This window comes from Spermophilus citellus (assembly GCF_964194105.1).
Source record: "Spermophilus citellus genome assembly, chromosome: X".
NCBI lineage: Eukaryota > Metazoa > Chordata > Mammalia > Rodentia > Sciuridae > Spermophilus > Spermophilus citellus.
The window spans coordinates 80,555,722-80,576,795 of NC_138190.1; the positions used below are offsets into that span (position 1 = coordinate 80,555,722).

The following is a 21,074-nucleotide window of genomic DNA, read 5'->3' on the forward strand; positions in this document are numbered from 1 at the left end:
TGCTTGTTCTTAGAGACATATACCCAGAAAAGTTCTATAATGAACAATTATTTTTTTTTTAATTTCTATTTTTGTATTATTGATATTTTTATTTGTTCTTTTATGTATGAAAGTAGAAGTGTATTTTGACATATCTTACATACATGGAGTATAACTTGTCTTTTTTGTGGTTGTACATGATGTGGAGTTACACTGGTTGTGTATTCATATATGAAGATAGGAAAGTCATGTCCAATTAATTATACTGTCTTTACCATTCCCATGCCCCTTCCCTCACCCCCATTCCCCCTGTCTAATCTGGTGAACCTCCATTCCTCTCTCTCCACCCCACCTATTATGAATCAACATCCATATAGCAGAGAGAACATTCAGTCTTTTGTTTTGGGTATTGGCTTGTTTCACTTAACATGATAGTTTCCAGTTCCATACATTTATCAGCCAATGCCATAATTTCATTCTTCTTTATGATTGAGTAATATTTCATTGTGTATATGTTCCATATTTCTTTATGAATTCATCTATTGAAGGTCACCTAGGTTGGATCCATAGTTTAGCTATTGTAAGTTGAACATCTATGAGCATTGATGGGGCCATGCCACTATGGTATGTTGATTTTAAATCCTTTGGGTATATGCTAAGGAGTGAGATAACTGGTTTCATTCCACGTTTTATGAAGAACCCCATACTGCTTTTCAGAGTGGTTGCACCAATTTGAAGTTCCATCAGCAATGTGTGAGTGTGTTATTTTCCCCACTTCCTTGCCAACATTTATTGTTATTTGTATTCTTGATAATTGCCATTCTGACTGGAGTGAGATGAAATATCTGTAGTTTTAACTTCCATTTCTCTAACAATTAAATTTTTAATTAAATGGTATATGCCAAATTATATAATGTTATGGTTAATTATCTAAAAACACTGATAACAATAACAGTAATTTATTGATGTGTAAGAACATGATGGGTAAGGACATGATGGGTAAGGATAGAAATACCATGAGATATTAGTGGAGTGAGAGATCATTGTGAGTGAAGATGGGTAGCAAAATCACTGTGGTGTGCCTCAGTCTGGCTGGGCACAATTCAGGAGCCACTTGTCAAAAAAAACGAACTTTATTTTTAGAGCACACACACCACACCACACAGCTCCTCAGGAAAAACCCTCAGAGCCCAACTGCCACCACCAGCTTCCCACAAACCTCTCAACCTCCCCCACTCCTCCTGCTCTTGAGGCTGATTGGCTGGGTCGTGTGGGCGGAGCAAAAAAAGTCCCTGAATGAGCAGCTCCCTGGTCTGAAAGGGCGGGGAAACAGCCCAATGAGCATCACCGCAGAGGAGCCAATCAGTTGGCAGCTAGAAGTTTGCTGGGGCCGCTGTGAGCCAATCATCAGCTGGCAGCTGGAAGTTTGCTGGGACCCCTTCGGCTGTGGCTCTCAACAGTGGTGGAGGTGAGACATTTTCAAGATGATTGAGGTACATGGTAAGGTGAGAGAGTATACTACAGGCAGGAAGGCTTGTGTTTCACAGGTGGTAATGTAGAAGCACTTGAAAGAAAATTAAAAATGCTTCCACAACTTTTTTCTAGTAAGATTTATAGCCAAATATTGATGTGGCTGTGTCCCTGTAGTATTCTGTTATTAAGTCCTTTGAGTATAGACTGAGGAGAGGGATAGCTGTGTCATATGGTGGTTCCATCCCAATTTCCCAAGGATTCTCCATACTGATTTCCATATTGGCTGCACCAATTTGTAGTCCCACATCAATGTTTATAGCAGCACAATTCTCAATAGCTAAAGTGTGGAACCAACCTAGATGCCCTTCAGTGGATGAATGGATTAAAAAAACGTGGCATATATACATAATGGAATATTACTCAGCAATAAAAGAAAATAAAATCATGGCATTTGCAGGTAAATGGATGGAGTTAGAGAAGATAATGCTAAGTGAAGTTAGCCAATCTCAAAAACCAAATGTCAAATGTTTTCTTTTATATAAGGAGGCTGATTCATAGTGGGATAGATGAACTCTAGATAGGGCAGAGGGGTTCGAGGGGAAGGATGGGGACATGGGGTAATTAATGATGGTGGAATTTAATGATCATTATTATCCAAAGTACAGGTATGAAGACATGAATTGTTGTGAATATACTATGTATACAACCAGAGATTTGAAAAATTGTGCTCTCTCTATATAAAAAGAATTATAATGCATTCACTTTCATATATAAATTTTAAAAATGCATTCTACTGTCATATATAACTAAAAAGAACAAATTAAATAAATAAATAAAGATGTTTGCTGGGGAAAAAGTACTAAACAAGCAGGTTGTGCTGGTACACCCCCATAATCCCAGTATTTAGGGAGGGTAAGTCAGGGTAAAAAAAAAAAGAAAGATTTATAGCCAAAGAGAGTTATGTAGAAATAAAATATTGAACTTTACTATAGTTTTGGGAATGAAAGACAGGAGTAGTTGTAGACAGATATTTTGAAGAGTTTTAGGTTAAACTAGACCTAAAACCTAGAGACAGCTAGAAACAGCTCTATGCCAGATAAAATAATTACATGAAATAATGTGGTGATGTTGAGATTGATATTTAAATTTGTATATAATTTATTTTGGCACACTTCTGTGCATTTATAGTTAACAGGAAGAGTCAACAATGTTTTCTGGAGGAAACACTTTTTTTTTAATTATTTTCACTCATGTGATGCCAACCACCTCAAGCTCAAGAGTATGCCTTAAAATAAACCTCATTAACTTTGAATCAATTTTCCAATGTAATGTGAATTTCAGGAGCAAATGAACTAGGTTGATGTGACACGGGTCTTAAAAGTTGGAGGCAGGGGCTGGGGATGTGGCTCAAGTGGTAACGCGCTTGCCTGCCATGTGCGGGGCGCTGGGTTTGATCTTCAGCACCACATAAAAAAATTAAAAAAAAAAATAAAGATGTGTCCACTGAAAACTGAAAAATAAATATTAAAAAATTCTCTCTCTCTCTCCCTCTCTCTCTCTCTCTTAAAAAAAAGTTGGAGGCAGCCTTTCTAAACAATGGTCAAGATTGCAATTCAGATATTCCTGGACTTTGTGCTGCTTTAATTTTGGGTGTTTTACATTTAGATAGTTGTTGTCTTGAACAACTCACCCTCATTCTTCACTTCCCGTGTTCTTCACAGCTGTGGGGTACTAGGTCATCTCCTGTATCCTTTGAAATCATTTTGCCAATAGAGGTTGAAAATTACTAGCATATAAATCAGTCTTAACCTTTATTTCAGTGTTAATCATGCCTTCAATTTGAGTAGAATTGAAAAATTATTGGGAGAGAGGGAGGGAAGAGAGAGAGAGAGAGAGAGAGAGAGAGAGAGAGAGAGAGAGAGAGAGAGAGAGAGAAGACAGGATATTTTTTTAAGTCCATAATTCTCTGGTGAAAAATAGATTTCTCATAAATCTAACCAAGTCCCAAGCTCTTATTCTAGCAGTGTTATAAAAGAAATAACTGATGTTTAGTTATGTCTTTATGAAGAAAATTACAAAGAATATAGGAGAAAATTAGAGTAAAATATACAAATATAACAAAAGGAATCACAACTACAGACTTTTTACTTTATGGCCATAATGAGAAGTCACCATGCAATTACGTTATCTATAGAAAAGTTTTCTTTTCTTTGATGCAAATTATCCATAAGAACCATACATGTGATGATACTGAAGATCATTATTATATTTTCTTAGTGTTAATGTCTGTAACAAGCGTTATGTTTCAAAGGGAAATGAGTACCTAATAACCAATCATCCATATTCCTATTATTAGCAAATTATGTGAAATAAATTTAGTTTCCAAGGAGAGTTTCAATTCTGTTCTTCCACAATTATGAACTTTTCTCTCTAAGTTGGATTTACACTAAAACCTCATTAATTTAAAGTAATTTTTGAGGAATGCAGGACTGAATGGAAGAATGTTTAGAAAAGAAATAGTTTTACACACACTGTATTAATGAGCAACATAGCATTTCAAAGTAGGAAAACTGCTTTAGTGAACAGATAAATGTATAATTGGAATGCTAGCTATTTGCCACAAAAAAAGGGCCATAAGTAAATGTTCTCTAAGAAGGTTGGCAATGCCTTAGTATCCCATGAAGTTTGCTTAATGTGGCCTATTTTTATATGCAGAACATAGAAAAACAACAATCCTTACATTGATTTTTCTCTAGACTAGCCAATATTGCTTCTCCTTTCTTTTGGATTCACTTCTTGCCCTTCATTACCCTTTCAGACTTAATATTTTTAATAGTATCTAATTTTGTGAGGTTTTCTTCAATTAGATCCGTGCTGTCACACCCACTTTTTATTTTCCCTCTTGGCTCAGGAAGGACTTTATTATGACTGGTTCAGATTTTGGGGATCATATCTCAGACAAAGTCTCTACACAATAAATTATTTACCTATGGTACCTGTGGTGTTTTTCATGAATTCTAAACTGATGGAGTGCAAATGAAAACTTTACTTCCTACACAAATGTGTTCATATAGATTGAGCCTTTGCACACACAGAATAGGAAAACATTTAATGTGGTTTTTTAAAACATTTTTTTTTAAAAAAAAGCTTGTCTTCTTCAGTTTTCTGATATACACCTAAAGGTGATTCACTCCTTTAGCATGTAGTGCTGTGCTCCATGAAAAGTAGCAACTCACTAGAAAAAAAGTCATATTGAAATGAAATATTTATATTTATCAAGTTGGAGACTAGATATTGATAAGGATAGGGTAACATGAAGACATAATCAATGTCACACATTTCACTGTAATATATATGTGTATATATATATATTTGCCATTCTTTGGAACAGAAGACTGTGTTCAAGTGTAGTGGCAGCCCCTGTCTCCACAGAAAAGTCTTAACTGGGCTTCTCCAGAAATCTTCACCATGGCTGATTTTGGGACTGTCAGCAAAAGAGTCTCTTCAAAAGAGTTCAGTGAAGGTAAACTTCCTATTTTTATGCTGCCCTATTTTACTTGGCCACTGGCCAGGAAGATATCAACACTCCAGGTGCTGGACACCCCCTTACTAGTTTTTTTTTTTTTTTTTAAAGAGAGAGGAAAGGGGGAGAGAGAGAGAGAGAGAGAGAGAGAGAGAGAGAGAGAGAGAGAGAGAATTTATTTATTTATTTTAGTTCTCGGCGGACACAACATCTTTGTTGGTATGTGGTGCTGAGGATCGAACCCAGGCCGCACGCATGCCAGGCAAACGCGCTACGGCTTGAGCCACATCCCCAGCCCCCCTTACTAGTTTTTCACAAACGTATCCAGTATAGTAGTTTGTAGAAATGTACAAACTAGCCTTGAGCTGGGCTTCACGAGATGTCTGTATTTCTAAGAGTACAGAAGATACCAATTGTTCTCCATGGTAACAGCTGGCAGGGAGAAGAAATGTAAGGGGAGAAGAAGCTGTCCCCTTCTCAGGTGTTGTCCTTGAAGGGTTAAATTGCCCAAAACAATGAGAGAAAAAGCAGCTTTTATGTAAAATTCTGCAGCCCCTCCCTTTACATGCTGGGTATAAAATTCTGAAACTATCTGAACTTGGGGTTCAGGGGATTGATTGATTATAGCAAATGCTGTGCCTTCTGAACCTGGCTGCAGCCAAATAATCCTGTTTCCTGCTATCTTCGGTGCCTTGCCTTGTTTGTCCCCACAACACATGTTTTGTAATATGATTGTTCACCCTACCTGTTTTACTTGAAAAATAGTAAAGACAGATGATTTATCCTGCCTTTTAAAAATTCTATTCATCTCTCCAACATCTACATTATTGGTATGCCTCAATATTCATCCTTAGTCCCCTTCCCTGGATCACTCATTCCATTTATAAACTCATCTCTGACTCATGGACTTAAATATTATCTATATGCTGAAGATTCCCAAACCTATGTCTATGTAGTACCCCTGTGAACTCCAGACATAGATATCCAGTAGCTAACTTGGTGTCTCTACATAGTATACTGTTATAATGCATTTGAATCATATCACTTTCATGTTTAATGATGAAAAGGCTTCCACTTGACTTAGAGGAAAGATTCATGTATTTACAATGAGCTACACGGTCCTGAATGGTCTGTTGTCCACTAATCTTCTGCCATTTACCATTTTATCCTTGTTTTGTACAACTACTCGTTGCTTGCTCAGACTCTTCTTGCTGTTTCTTGTACTTGGATGCAATCTCTTCCTGAATACTCTCCTCAGTACTCTGTGTGGTTTAATAATATGACTTCTCTGAATTTTTTAATGGTATGTTCTATCCTGATCAAGTTATTTAAACATCACAACACTTACACTTACCAGTGCTATAATACCTTATAATATAATATATTTTCCCAATTAATATAGTATTTTCAGCTTCTAATTGGCTTTATTTATTATTTATCTTTCACCTCCTATTGCTAGAATCCAAGCCCCATAAAGACAAGGGATATTTTGTTCAATTCTATAATCTAAGAACCTAGATAAATTCCTGATATATAGTAAGTATTTGCCAAATGAATAAGTATATTGAACAAATTATTTTATTTACTGAGATTTAAAGATATACTTTCCCCCAAAATTATACTAATAAGCAATAGAAAAGAGAAAAATCTTTGCTACTTACAAAACAAATCACTTTTCAAAAATGTTGGAAATTGTGGATATCTTCTTTTAAGAGGTAGATAGGGAAACTGGAATGAAAGAAAGGGACTATTGTTTGGCTTAAACCATGTTACTGGAATACTAGATCTATATCATATAATTAAGAGGAAAAAGAAATCTTTTCAGAGTCATAATCATTATTTAAAATGCTGAAATTGACACATGCATGTGTTCTGCATTATTTGTTCACCAGAATTTCTCAGTGGTTACTAGGAGCTACAATTATAAAACTGAGTTAACATAAATTCTTTAATAAAAATATTCATTGTAAGTTAAGTTTTGAAAATGATAGGTTAAAAAAAGTTAAATTGGGGCTGGGGATATGGCTCAAGCAATAGCGCGCTCACCTGGCATGCGTGTGGCCCGGGTTAGATCCTCAGCACGACATACAAATAAAGATGTTGTGTCCGCCGAAAACTAAAAAATAAATATTAAAAATTCTTTCTCTCTCTCAAAAAAAAGCAAAAAGTTAAATTGGTATCTTTGACCATATGATTTCTAACAGTTTGATATACTGGATACCTTGAATTGCTAAGGTTGGAGGTGAAGAACATATCATATTCTAAATGTATTTTACTGAATATACTGCATCCCCCTCTATCTCTTGAATGTAATATCTTGCTAATATGTTTTATATACCTTTAGAGGTCAGACATAAGACTTATGTGGAAGTTAATAAGGAAGACAATCTCACACAAATTAAGAAAGCATTTTTTTTTTTTTTTTACCAAAAGCTTAGTCCTTGTCCCTGATGCCTATCTAATAATGAGGACATGGTTTTGAGAAAACAGAAAAAGAAGGTTTTTTTTTTTTTTTTTTTTCTAGCAAATTAGAAACATAGGAGATTACTGTCCCAGAGGCTGAGATTCAAACCTTCAGTGAGAACAGAAGGTTTTTTTTTTGATTCATTCCAGATGTTCCCTGGTGGGTGGCAGACTGTGATTCACTTGTAAATTTAGGAGGTAGCCATTTCCTAGATCTTCTAGTTAGTTCCATCACTAAGGTCCAAAATACTTGTTTGTCTTGTTGGTTGTTTGGTCAAAGACAGATAAGTGAGCCTGGGATGAGGAAAATGTAATCCTGTTTTTCCCAAGGTTAGGGCATAGGAGAGGAAGAAGAGAAAAAGAAAAGCCTGTCCACTTTAAAACAAGCCTCAGTAGCTATATTCAAAGAATGAGATAGATCACTGTTACATCAAGGCAGTTCAGTGGTCCATGGGGGTAGTTGGCACATGACTATACAAGGCTAGGTTGGCAATATAGAAGACAGCGAAGTAATACTTTGTTGTACACCAATTTGCACAAACACTTCTTAGTATTTCAGCCAGGCTCTGAAAACCATGAAGACTGTAACTCATAACCACACCAGTGAAAAACAGATCAAGATTTTCTGTGAGGAGTTTAGTAAGAATTGTATGTCTATGAAATTGAAACCAGTCTTGAAAATAAGTTTCAGGTCTTTGTTCCCCTGCTATTGAAGATTGAACACCTGAGAATCACTGAGGCAAGTGTAATAAAGTTTTATTTAAAGGAAAGAAGGTCGAGGGAGAGAAAGACTCTTCTAGAGAAGAGGGGGTCCTAAGCTGGTGCCCCAGGCAGTGGGATGTCTTGCACCTTTTACAGATTTTAGGTTTACTTTCTTCTCATGTCCCCTCCCCATCTTTTCTTGCCTAGGCAACCAAAAGCCTGGGATGAGTTGCCCAGGGCGTACCTCTCTCTATTTTCCATATCAGCTCAGAAAGGCAGGAAGAGAGTCACCCAGGAAGTAGTCATTAACAATGCTTTGTCTTGGAGGAACAATTCCCTGGAGGCAGGTGGCTTTGGCAAAATTTCTAAAAAATTCTCACATATAGCTGAGGAGAGGAAGTGTCCTGGGGGTATTAGTATTTTATTTCCTGTTGAACCAGCTTCTGTCTTCTGGACCCAATCATTCATTATATACACTGACTATCCTTTTGCCCCCTCTCAAAATCAGGCTCAAATTGACTCAGGTCAAACTTGTGATGCTAGAGTCCTTTGTGATAGTTATTGACAGGTACTCCCACATAAGAATCATTGCTTTATATCCTCTAGCTTTACTTACTTTTGGTAGAGCTGACACAAGTGCACATCTTAAAATTACATAAAGAATATATTGTCTTTCCTTTTAAATGTCTATGTATGACTGTGCTTTGGTCATATTCTCCTGCCAGGTGCTTAAGATCAAGTTGGTCAGAACTGACCTTGTTCTTGTTTACCCTTAGCACCAACTGAGATGCTTCAGAGATCACTCTTGGTAAAGCATGAGAAGCCTTTTAGCTCCTTTAGCTTCCCTCTACCAGTTGTGTCATCTTCAGGATGAGTCAGGATCTTGCTGACCATATGTGGCTTCCTTTGGAAGTGACACTCCTTTTTAAAGAATGAACTGATTGGCTTCTTGTTCTCTAGGGTGCTCTCAATCTCCCTGATCAGGTGGTACGGTGACTCACTGGAGTTGCAGGACCCTTAAAAGATTCCTGTCATTCTCAGGGTCCTGGTTGACCTTAGAGTTCAAAGGCCAAAATATTGGCTGCTTTTCAGTGGCCCTTTTACTTCCTTGAATTGTTCTCCACAAATTTGTTGTTTTTGTTTTAAACATGTGGCAGGCCACTTTCAGGAGTCTTAAAGTGGAAATAATGGATTATAACTCCAGCATTTGTAATTTTACAGTTACCTCTTCCATTTAATTTGAATCAGTATTAATACTAGGATGTAGCATTATATTCTATCGTGATGGTTTATTGTCTTAAATTAGCTCAAGTTTTTCTATTAAAAGTAGTACTTCTGCAAAAGTACCAACGAGCAACAGTTATAAAATTTTACAAAGAAAATAAAACACAAACATTAAAGCATCTTTGGTATCTATCTATCCTCTACAAAGCCCCACATTTACATACAAGTTTTACCTTATCTTAAAACTTTTTTACGAATTTAAATAGCTTTTACAATTTTCCTCAACTTTTACTCAAGTTTTGCATTATATCCCCTATTTATTTTGAGATCATAGTAATATTTATAGCAACAACAAAAATCTATCATTTCAACATAACTTTAAATATGTTTAATTCTAGCCTATTTTTGAGCTATTATAACATGGAAAAGGATGAGCGGCAGAGATCTGACTCAGGTGAGGTAGCCACTTCACAAAATTTAAAGTGTTTTGTTTCTAAAGCTGATCTTTGCCTTTTTAAGAAATATCATTCTACAAAATTCTCACATATAGTTAGTTTTCTGAGTCTATTGAATATCAGTTAACATAATATGACATTACATCTGAAACATGAATCAAACAGAAAGACTAAGAGAGTACCAAACTTCCTACTCATGGAAAAAGTGGCAAACCACACTTCAATTGTCAACCTTCAAGAATATCAGGCTCGCCTTATTATTTTCCAAAAATACATTTACATTCACATCTCATTATAAGGAGTAATGCAGCATTTTATATACAACTTATTGACAAGTTACCTTTATCCATTTATAAAACATTATGTGACATAAATAAATACCAACCAAATATGTTATTTTTATATAAATCTGAAAGAGACTATTGATACAATTTTAGTTTGGAGAACAATAACTTCGTACTCTCACGAGGTTTATATTTTAAAGGGTTTGTATGCTTGAGGAACATAAATGCATTTAATATACAAAGAATCCAGTAATATTTAGTGTCACAATTCCATAGATGTCCTTAAATTAACTACGTAAAACTTTTAAAGTAAAATATAGAATATATAGTGTATGGTAAAATAATCACATGTCTGCATTCTTTAGCAGTACTAGAAAAATATCAAAGGATAACCTTAGATCTTATATATAGATCTTATATATTTAGAAAACAGTGTTAATAATCAAAAATTACTTAATCAAAGGGCACATATATAAGTCAGGTCATCAAATGGCAGTGTGGCTCTCTGTGTCAAGTAAAATGTATAAAAGACTGCACTTATTGGGTACCTTTCCAGTAAATGTACATAGATTTCCATTTTACAAATTTTACATAACACTTAGACAAGGCTCAGACATACATAGTTTTCAAATGTATACATATCTCTAGTTGCATATATTTAGGGTATTAACTATACTATAATAATCTAATATACAGTTGTTTATTTAACTACTTACAAAGTAATCATTTAAAAGAGTTTAAAACAAGTATAAACCCTGATCCTTTAAGACTTAGTTTTCTTAAGGAACAAAACCTAATAGACACAAGAAAATTATCTTGATAGATAAGAGCAAAGCAACGTTTCAGACATTGCTTCATGTCACTACATTAAAATTTAATAATTTTGACTGTGGTGATCATAGTTGGTTTAATTATGTACACATACTTTCTGAGACTTACCTTCCATAAAACTTCTGCAACTTATTTAGGTATTCTACAGCCTGTTTACATCCTTAGTTTTGTCCTCTCTTTCATATTGGACCTTAGTACAGAATATTACTTTTCCATAAAAATGTTTTCTCATACAGAAACAGTTTTTTGACTTCTAACTTTACATAATAAAGTATATTTCCATACCTATAATTTTCTAAAACTCTTTTCTAGTATAAAACCCTTTCTTAAATTCATATTCTGAAACAATCTTTATGAATGTTATCAATGCATTAAGTTTATACAATGTATTTTGACTCAGGACAGGAATTAGACAATTTGGCATATGAAAAAACTGTGCCTTAATTTTTTTTTTCTTCCAGGTTGCATTCGAGGGGATGCAGCACAGGAGATCTTTGAGTCTGACCTGTATCTCTTATAATTATCACAATGCCATCAACTTTAAGTGAGTTCCCAACTGTCTATTTTATGCAGAGGCCCCTATGGGCATTTTTCTTATACTAGGCATACTTATATTCAGTGGAGGAGGCCCTTTCTTTCCCTCCCTCCTCTCTCTCTCTCTCTCTCTCTCTCTCTCTCTCTCTCTCTCTCCTTCCTTCCTTCCTTCCTTCCTTCCTTCCTTCCTTCCTTCCTTCCTTCCTTCCTTCCTTCCTTCCTTCCTTCCTTCCTTCCCAGGGATTGAACCCAAGGGTGCTTAACCACTGGAGCCATATCTCCAGCCCTTTTTATTTAGAGTCAGTGTCTCAGTAAGTTGTGCCTCACTAAGTTTCTGAGGCTGGCTTTGAACTTGTGATCCTCTTGCCTCAGTTTCCCCAGTGACTGAATCTATCCTTTTCTTTAGTTTTCCATGGAGATCCCTTTGCAGAGGTTGCCAAAAATTGGGTTGGCTTTAGTTTCTCTATATTTTTTTCTTTTCTGGGTGCAGTTATTTAATCTGCCAGTTTAGTTTGATGAGATAGTATCAGCAAGCATTACTCTGCTGCTGCGGTGACAGATATCCTATGGTCTAATTGGATATACTGTCAGATTTTAAAAGAGAAGATTAATCCTGTTCCCAGGTCATAACTAATGATGCTAGAACCTACTGCCAAGTTCTTTGTGGCCAGTAACATACTCCCTCCATTGGGCCAAAGGGGCTTGAAGGCAGGGCAAAGGCCAGGTCCTCTTTTCCCATTTTCTACAGTCCACACAGATTTCATGGATTTTTTTTTCCTATTCAGGATTGCTGGCTCTGATCCACAGAAAGATAATCTGTGGCTGCCTGGAGCCAGGCTGAGTGCTTTCCAGCACTGAGTTGAAAGTATTGAAATAATTTTTTAACCCTTTTTTCTGGTGTCTGGCTATCCTTGCACTTCAGAGGTAGTGCCTTTTTGCACTCTCAACTTGGTTTCTGGCTGTTCAAACTACTTATAATGCAAATGCATAAATGCCTGTACATTTAGAATTTCTTCCATTTATTTTATCTATGACAGACCAACTCCAAATGCAAGATTGTATAGTAATCCAGAAAACCATTCAAATGTTAGATTGTGTTACAGTAAAACATCTTTCTCTTAGGCTTATACCTATAGGTAACCCATTTAACCAAGATATTTCCAAGAGACTATCTATAGGATGAATTCAGCATTGCCCATGTCTTAAAGGGCCAGATATACACACAAAGAAAGAAACAGACAGCTAGAGAGGATCCCTAAAACTGTGGCCAAGATGGGAAACTTTAAGACAGATCTGCATATACAAAAATTTATACTTACTTTAAAACTCTGACAGACCAACTCTAACAGCATGACTTATAATGCAGAAAGTCATTTAAAAGCCAGTTTGTTATTGTAAAACCTCATCTTTTTCTTAGGCTTATACCTGTAGGTGGCTCTCTCTCTCTCAGCCACAATCTTTCCCAAGAGGCAACCTATAAGATCAATATAGCATTGCCCATGTCTTAAAAGAGGCAGTAAACAGATACAAACAAAAACAAACAGACAATCTGGGAATCCCCAAACCCAAGGCCAACAAACAGATGAGAAACTAGAAGGATTAGAAGAGAGTAAACATCCCTAGGTTCTTGAGTCCTGCTTAACCATGACTCCTATACTAGCAGCATAGATGTCCCCATCTTTATGGAACCAGAAGTTCCCATAAAGAACAACCAGATATGTAAAATTAAGGGTCTCAGTGTGCATACACATTTACCAGATGACAAAGGTGTCATGGCCTACTGAGTTCAGTTTCCTTTTTCTCAAAGGGGACTAAGCTGAAGCAACCTATCCTGTTCAAAGACAGGAGTTTCCTGAAGCAAAAGGAGCCTCAGTGGGACAGCTCCTTAATCCCTACCTTTACTTATAGAAATAGCTTTTCCTGTTCCACCTCAGGGAAACTCTCCCATATCCATCTGCTAACTCTCAAGCAGTTGGCACTCAACAAATTTGCCAGCCACCCTGCATCCTTGGCATGAAAGTGGGTTGCTTGGAGAGTCAGGTCTACCCAAGAAAGCTAGAGTGACGTCTGAATTTGGGACCAATCTGGGTCACCAAATTTCTTACCAAAAGCTCTGTCCTTGTCCCCAGTGCAGATCCCCAATTAAATTTGCTATTTTTGTATAAAGTCTGAAAGGGATTATCACTACAGACAACTTTAGTTTGGAGAACACCAGCTTGGTAAAGTGCTCTCTAAAGTTCTCAGATATCTACATATCTCATTCACATATATTTTTGGTGTCAAATATATTGTAATAACTTAAAATAACAGTTGTTTATATAACTAGCTACAAAGTTACCATTTAAAAGAGTTTACAACAGTTACAAATCATAATTCTTTTAAGAATTACTTTCCTTCAGTAATAAAACCTAATAGACAAAACAAATTGGCATAAAAACAAATACACCTGTAATCCCAGCAGCTTGGGAGACTGAGACTGGAGGATTGTGAGTTCAAAGCCAGCTTCAGCAATGACAAGGCCCTAAGCAACTCAGTGAGACCCTGTCTCTAAATAAAATACAAAATAGGGCTGGGGATGTGGCTCAGTGGTTGAGTGTCCCTGAGTTAAATCCCTGGTACACTCACTCCCAGTATTTTTAGTTGTATTTTATTTTATTTATTTTTTTATATTGTGCTGAGGATTGACTCCAGTGCCTCATATGTGTTAGGCAGGTGCTCTACCACTAAGCTACAACTATAGCCCCAATGATTTATATTGATATAAAAGGGCATATCAATGTTTTAGACTGTTTCTTATTAGTGCATTAAAATTTGACCTTAGGGACTCCAGTAATAATTTTTATTAACTGTACTAATTATAGCCAACTTAATCACTTACACAACCTTTTTGAGATTTACCTTCCATAAAACTTCTGAGATTTACTTAGACATTCTACAACTTTTTATAGCCTTAGTTTTGATTCTTCATTTTGGATATTGGAATCAGAATATATTTTTACCATGCAGAATACTTTCACATCCAGAAACATTTTTCTTTTCATTTTTTCTATCTTATATTTCTATATACTCTCTGTATGTAGAATATAACTTTCTTATATTCAAGGTTTCTTTTACTCTTTCTTAAATACATATTTTGTAACAATCTTTATGAAATTTCTGAATTGAGGCAAATTATTTTTTTAATAAGATGAAATACTTTACACTTTTTAACAATACTTTAATTGAAGCACCGCTGAAATTTTTGAACACTTTGCATAAATATTCACACCTGTTGGAATTGTAACTCAATAACCTTGCTTTTTAATATTTATTTTTAGTTGTATTTGGACACAATGTCTTTATTTTATTTATCTTTATGTGGTGCTGAGGATCAAACCCAGGGCCTTGCCCATGCTAGGTGAGTGCTCTACCACTGAGACACAACCCCAGCCCATCTTGCTTGTTTTTTTTAAGACCTAGAAGCAAAGCAATCACAGGAACAAAGCATCTCAACTGTTTCTTTTTTTAATTTACCCATTTACAAAACCATATTTAGCATACCCATATATATGTTACCTTATAGGTCTCAAGAGGCCAAAAGTACATGAATTTATATTTAGTAGTTGATATTTCGGTATTTTAATTTGCAAATTAATCAGATGTCTACTCTAATATTTATGAAGGTTAATCCCATTTATGTTAAATATAATTTACTAATTTATAACTGTTAACTTTAGATTATTCATGAAAACCAAGCCTACTCAAAATTTAAGTTATCTTTTTCTCTGCCAAACAAAATCCTAAAACCAGTGGGACATTATAATTTAAACATTTTATAGCTCTAAAGACTTGCACAAATTGGTACTCATCAGTGTGAACTTTCTTCATAGAGAGAATAGGCAATCTGTAGAGTATATAGGAAAGCTGACTCAATTCATGTTTCAGAATTTTGCACAAAGAGAATGGATCCCCATTAATACCTATCTCTTAAGGTGGTATTTTTTTCTTCCAGGGGCAAGTTATTTCCTCCTAAGAAAAACCTCAGTTAAGGTAACATTGACCAACTGTCTCAGGGTCCCTTTGGCCCAAATAGCATTACTGTCTTTTAGTAGACCTCTAGCAGAGCAGGCTTTGGTTATTTTTCCTGTGAGGCACTTACAAATGAAGTCATTGCTTTTGGGGTGAGAATGTTATTAGCACATTTAATTTCCACAACAAATTTAAAAAATCTGTGCCTTAATCTATTTTTTTCCTCCCAGATTTAATTCAAGGTATTGGAGGACAGGATATTGTTGAGCTTGCCTTACCTCCCTTATCATTAGCACAATGCCATCAATTTCAAGCAAGTTTCCCACTGTCAATTTGTCAATTTTACCTAAAATCTTCTTTTTTTTTTTTTCTGGAGGGGAGATGGGGCTTTTTTACAGTAGGTGTATTGATATTCAATTGAGTAGGCTCTTTTCATTCTTTTTATTAGGCTTCCTTGAAGATCTCTTAGATGGGTTTGCTTATTTAATTCTGTTGTTCAGAGCACCCAATTAAATTGAAGGTCATGTTGACTATATAGGTACCTTCATACATGGGGACTGCAGCAGTAACAGGCAGGGCTCCACTCATAGGTCCCCTTGCCAAATGAGGCATCCTGTCAGATCTTAAAAGGGGAGACCATTTTGACCCCAGGTTCTAATCCAACAGTGCTGGAATCCATTGTCATGTCCTTTGTTATTGGCAGCCTTTATCCCCTAAATAAGATAGGATAGTTAATCATCAGGAAATTAAGATAACGGGCCCCAATTAATTTTAATTCAAATATAAAATCTCCTCTGTCCCCTTAAATATTCCAGTTAACTTCATTGTCCCAGTGCTGCAGTCTTGGCTGGGCACAGAATCACGAGCCACTCAAGCAGGAACAAAACTTTATTTTGAAAAAGCCGCCAACACTCTCAGCGCCAGCAAGCAAAAAACCGGTCCTCCCACGCGGGCGTCTAACCGGAACCGCCGTCTCCCGGGACCCGGGGTCCCCCGGACCTCCCCCGGAATTTCCTCCTACTATCCTTCCCCAACCAATGGGAACTCTCCATGAGTCCCCGTAACATGAGTCCAGTAGTAGGCCAAGGTGAACAGCAGGAGCCCAATTTGCATATGAATGTAAATCTTAGCATAATAATACCTCAGTGGCTAGCTGGCTTTACAACCAAAGGTGCCATACATCATATATTTTGCTTGTGGCTCCTAGCATCTGCCCCCTTCTGTTTAATTAAGTAACAAGCAATGTGGCTAGGGACCGTGCCTGGTAGGTTGTCCAATTTAACATATGGTTCTTACCCGTCATGGGAGAACTGACCTTTAGGCGTCAGCTTCCTGTCTTAGGTTGAATCCACTGTAATCAGAGCAACCCGTCGCTGACTACCGGTCCAGCATTCAGCCATGCTTGTGGATAGGCCTATGCACCAGTGGGGGGGTGAGGTTCTTGCCTCACCTCTGTTGGCCCCCAAATTTTGCCTTGGTGCCAGTGGGGGGGTAAGGTTCTTTGCCTCACCTCTGTTGGCCCCCAAATTTTAGACCATCACTAGTAGAAGGGAGGAGGATACAGAAATGCCACGACACCAAGCCAATTGATGGCTCCTTGGAAAAATTGCGTCACTGGTGACACCATCAGCAAAGATATGCCAGTATTACCACAATAAACATGGGGTGAGCTGGCAAGGAAATTGCATCACTGGTGACACCATCAGCAAAGATATGCCAGCAGTACCACAATTTGGTGCACCAGATGATATTTCACAATGTATGTAACTGATATATAGTCCAGGCAAGTTCTGCAAGCAGTTCAAATTGGAGGAGTCTATCAATATGTCCATTTCCTCCCAAAGTAAATCAAGTCCTTGATAGCATTACTTGTTGAGTTATATTCATTGATGCATCAGTTTATACAGTTTACTGTGATTGCTATCATAGAAGCTGTAGTTTGGTTTTATCTCAGTCTTCACTGGAATTGGGATGGAGATGGAAATTCTGGCAATGATGTTAAAGAGACATTATCCTGAACAGAATTATTAAATATAATAAAAAGGAAAGGTGAAAGTAAACAAACAAATCTGTTAAACTCCTTTAAAAACAATCCTTAACAGCTGTTTACCAAATTTAAATTAGCAAACAAACAGATCTGTTAACCATCTTTAAAAACAATCATTAACAGCTGTTTACCTAATTTAAATTAAACTATATAAATCACGTGAATAAAGAAAAAATTCGGATCCATTTTTTCATGAGCGCTCCTCATATAAGAAATATGGACATACACACATACAGACATACAACACAAAACAGAAGTGTGCACACAACATACAACACATAAGACAATAGTAAATAAAGGCCTTGTAACTATACCTAGGTGAAATCTCCATTGCAATGTTTAAAAACTCCACAGTCAAAAAATAAAACACAGTCAAAAAATAAAACTGATCAGAAAAACATTAACCTAGGTTTGTATGAGCTCAAAAATAAAATAGAACTTTATGATGTGGAAAAATGCAATAATAAAATAGATATTGAAAAAAACACCTTGGTTAATCACTGTCACAGATGTAAGAATAGCCAAGCTGGAGCTTTGGATGTCAGCTGTTATGGATTTGAGTCAAATCATCTTCTTTTTCTGTAGAAATTGTTTTAGTTAATCTCTCTGGAATCCAAATTGGTTGCTGTTCATCCTGTGGGAAAACACAGACAGCGCCCCGATTCCAGACTATCACTGGATCCGGGCCTTTCCATTGTCCTGTTAGAATATCTTTCCAAAGTACCTTAGGCTTATGTACATTTTTGGGGTACAAATGTCTTTCCGCAGCACTAAGTCCCGATGAATCTAAATTTAAAAAGTTTAGAGTAAAAAGGGTTATTTTAAGTTTATCTTTGGGGGATATATACCCCTTTCCAATTCCCTCCTTTTGTTTTAATAAGTACATTTTAATAGTTTGATGAGCTCTTTCAACTATGCCTTGTCCTTGTGGATTGTAATGAATTCCTGTTATGTGAGTAATGCCAAATGATGAGCAAAATTGTTTAAAAGAGGTGGAAGTATAACCAGGACCGTTGTCCGTTTTTAACTGTTTTGGAACGCCCACAGTGGCAAAATTTTGTAAGCAATGAGCTATAACATCTTTAGTTTTTTCTCCGGCATGAAGGGAGCCCATCAAAAATCCGGAAGAGGTATCAACTGTAACATGTAAATATTTTAATTTTCCAAATTCTGGCAAGTGTGTGACGTCCATCTGCCAAATATGGTTAGGTATCAGTCCTCTAGGATTGACTCCAAGATTAACTTGTGGTAAAAATGTCACACAATTTTGACATTGTTTTATTATATGTCTGGCTTGTTCTTTAGTTATTTTAAAACGCTTTTGTAAAGTATTAGCATTGACATGGAACCTTTTATGAAAATTTATAGCTTCTTCTATTGTGGAGAAAATATGTATGTCATGTGTAGATTTATCTGCTAGTTCATTGCCCATACTAAGGGCTCCAGGCAATCCTGTATGTGCCCTGATATGACCTATGAAGAATGGATCTTTTCGGTCCCAGATTAGACTTTGTATAGTGGAAAACAAAGAGAAAACAGTAGAAGAAGGTGAGATCCTACCAGCATCTTCAAGGGATACTATAGCATTAACTACATACTGACTATCAGAAAATAAATTAAATACAGAATCTTTAAACATCACAAAAGCTTGTAATACTGCATTAAGCTCTACCTTTTGAGCTGATTGTTTGGGTACTAAAAATGTAAAAGTTTGATCAGGAGTAACTACTGCTGCTGTACCATTGTTTGACCCATCAGTGAATATATTTGGAGCATTTATGATAGGGGTTTTTCTTGTCATTTTTGGAAAAACTACAGGATGCTTAGACCAAAAAGACAACAAAGGATTAGATGGTAAGTGATTATCAAATGAAACACTAGTTTTACACATGATTATTGCCCAAGTATTTAACTCATTAGCTAACTCATCAATTTGATCCATAGTATATGGAGTGATAATTTTATTGGGAGAAATCCCAAATACTCCCTTAGCTGCTTTTATTCCTTTGAGTATTAATTGTCCTACAGCCTCAGGATATCTAGTAAGAATAGTGTTAGGAGAATAAGATAAATGTATCCACAATAATGGACCTTCCTGCCAAAATACTCCTGTAGGAATATTTTTTGTTGGTAGTACAATAAATAATAAAGGCAAACTTATATCAATTCTATCCAAATGCATATTTTTTATATACGTTTCAATGATTTTTAATGTTTTTCTTGCTTCAGGCGTTAACATGCGGGGTGAATTTGGATCTGATGGACCTTTTAGAATATCAAATAAAGGTCCTAACTCTCCTGTTGGTATGCCTAGATAAGGCCTTATCCAATTTATGTCTCCCAATAATTTTTGAAAGTCATTAAGTGATTTGAGTTGATCTACTCGTATTTGAATTTTTGGTGGACGGACCATGGTTGAGGATAATAGAACTCCTAAATAATTAATTGGAAGATTTAATTGTACTTTATCTATTGCTATCTCTAGATTATAATTTTTCAATAAGTTTGTAAGTGCGGCATAACATTCTAGCAATGTGTTTTTATCTTTATGTGCCAATAACACATCATCCATATAGTGAAATATTTGTAGTTCAGGATTTTGGTTTCTAAGTGGCTGGATTGCTTTATTAACATAAATTTGACACATAGTTGGGCTGTTAGCCATCCCTTGAGGGAGTACTTTCCATTCATATCTCTGATCAGGACCTTCATGATTCAGTGCAGGGATAGTAAATGCAAAATGTGGACTATCCTCGGGATGAATTGGAATTGAAAAGAAACAATCTTTAATATCTATAGCTAAAACATGCCAGGTTTTTGGTAAAGCAGACAATTGAGGAATCCCTGATTGAGCAGGTCCCATAATAACCATCTCATTATTAATGGCTCTTAAATCTTGTAATAATCTCCATTTACCAGATTTCTTTTTAATGACAAAAATGGGAGTATTATGGGGGGATACGGAAGGTTGTATATGTCCTTCCGCTAATTGTTGTCTGACCAAGTCATGGGCTACTTGTATCTTTTCTTTAGTCAGGGGCCACTGAGGAACCCACACTGGTCTTTCTGATTTCCAAGTAATTTTGATTGTCTCAGTGGCCCTTTCTGAAAACCCAATTCATGTCTATTTATTTCTTGATCTATTTGAATAGGTGCTGTCATACCTTGTTCTTGTTCTCTTAATCTTTTTTCTTTCCTAAAGCCTTGTTTAGCCCTAGTAGTGGGTGCGTTAGGATTGATGTTATTTGTTAATGTCAATCCTAATTGATCTAGGACATCTCGTCCCCATAAATTTACAGGAAGATGATCCAATACATAGGGCTGTATAGTTCCTTCACATCCTTCAGGATCCCTCCAATCTAATACCATAGCACTTCTATGGGGATTTGTTGCCACTCCTAGGCCTCGAAGCGTTTGAGTGGCTTGTTGTAATGGCCAATGTTTTGGCCATTCTTGACGAGATATTATGCTGAGGTCAGCACCTGTGTCCAGCAGCCCATTAAAGTCATGTCCTTGAATATTTAATTTTAGCATTGGGCGAGAATCTAAAT

General features: G+C 36.2%; 1 protein-coding gene across 21 annotated transcripts in view; it reads left to right on the forward strand.

The window, feature by feature from the left end:
- LOC308639592 (transmembrane protein 182-like) overlaps positions 1–21,074 on the forward strand; it is a 569,067-nt gene that overhangs the window by 40,299 nt on the left and 507,694 nt on the right. For 5 of the 21 annotated variants that reach the window (XM_081277817.1, XM_081277820.1, XM_081277818.1 and 2 more), the window contains exon 5: positions 11,396–11,478. The exons of 12 other annotated variants lie outside the window; for them this stretch is intronic. In XM_081277817.1, coding sequence (XP_081133943.1) covers positions 11,396–11,454 — 59 coding nt within the window. In that variant the 3' untranslated portion in view covers positions 11,455–11,478. Of the gene's footprint in view, positions 1–11,395; positions 11,479–15,459; positions 15,498–21,074 lie in introns of all 21 variants that reach the window. 4 more of the 21 variants (XR_014020074.1, XR_014020077.1, XR_014020078.1 and 1 more) reach the window with 1 other exon arrangement.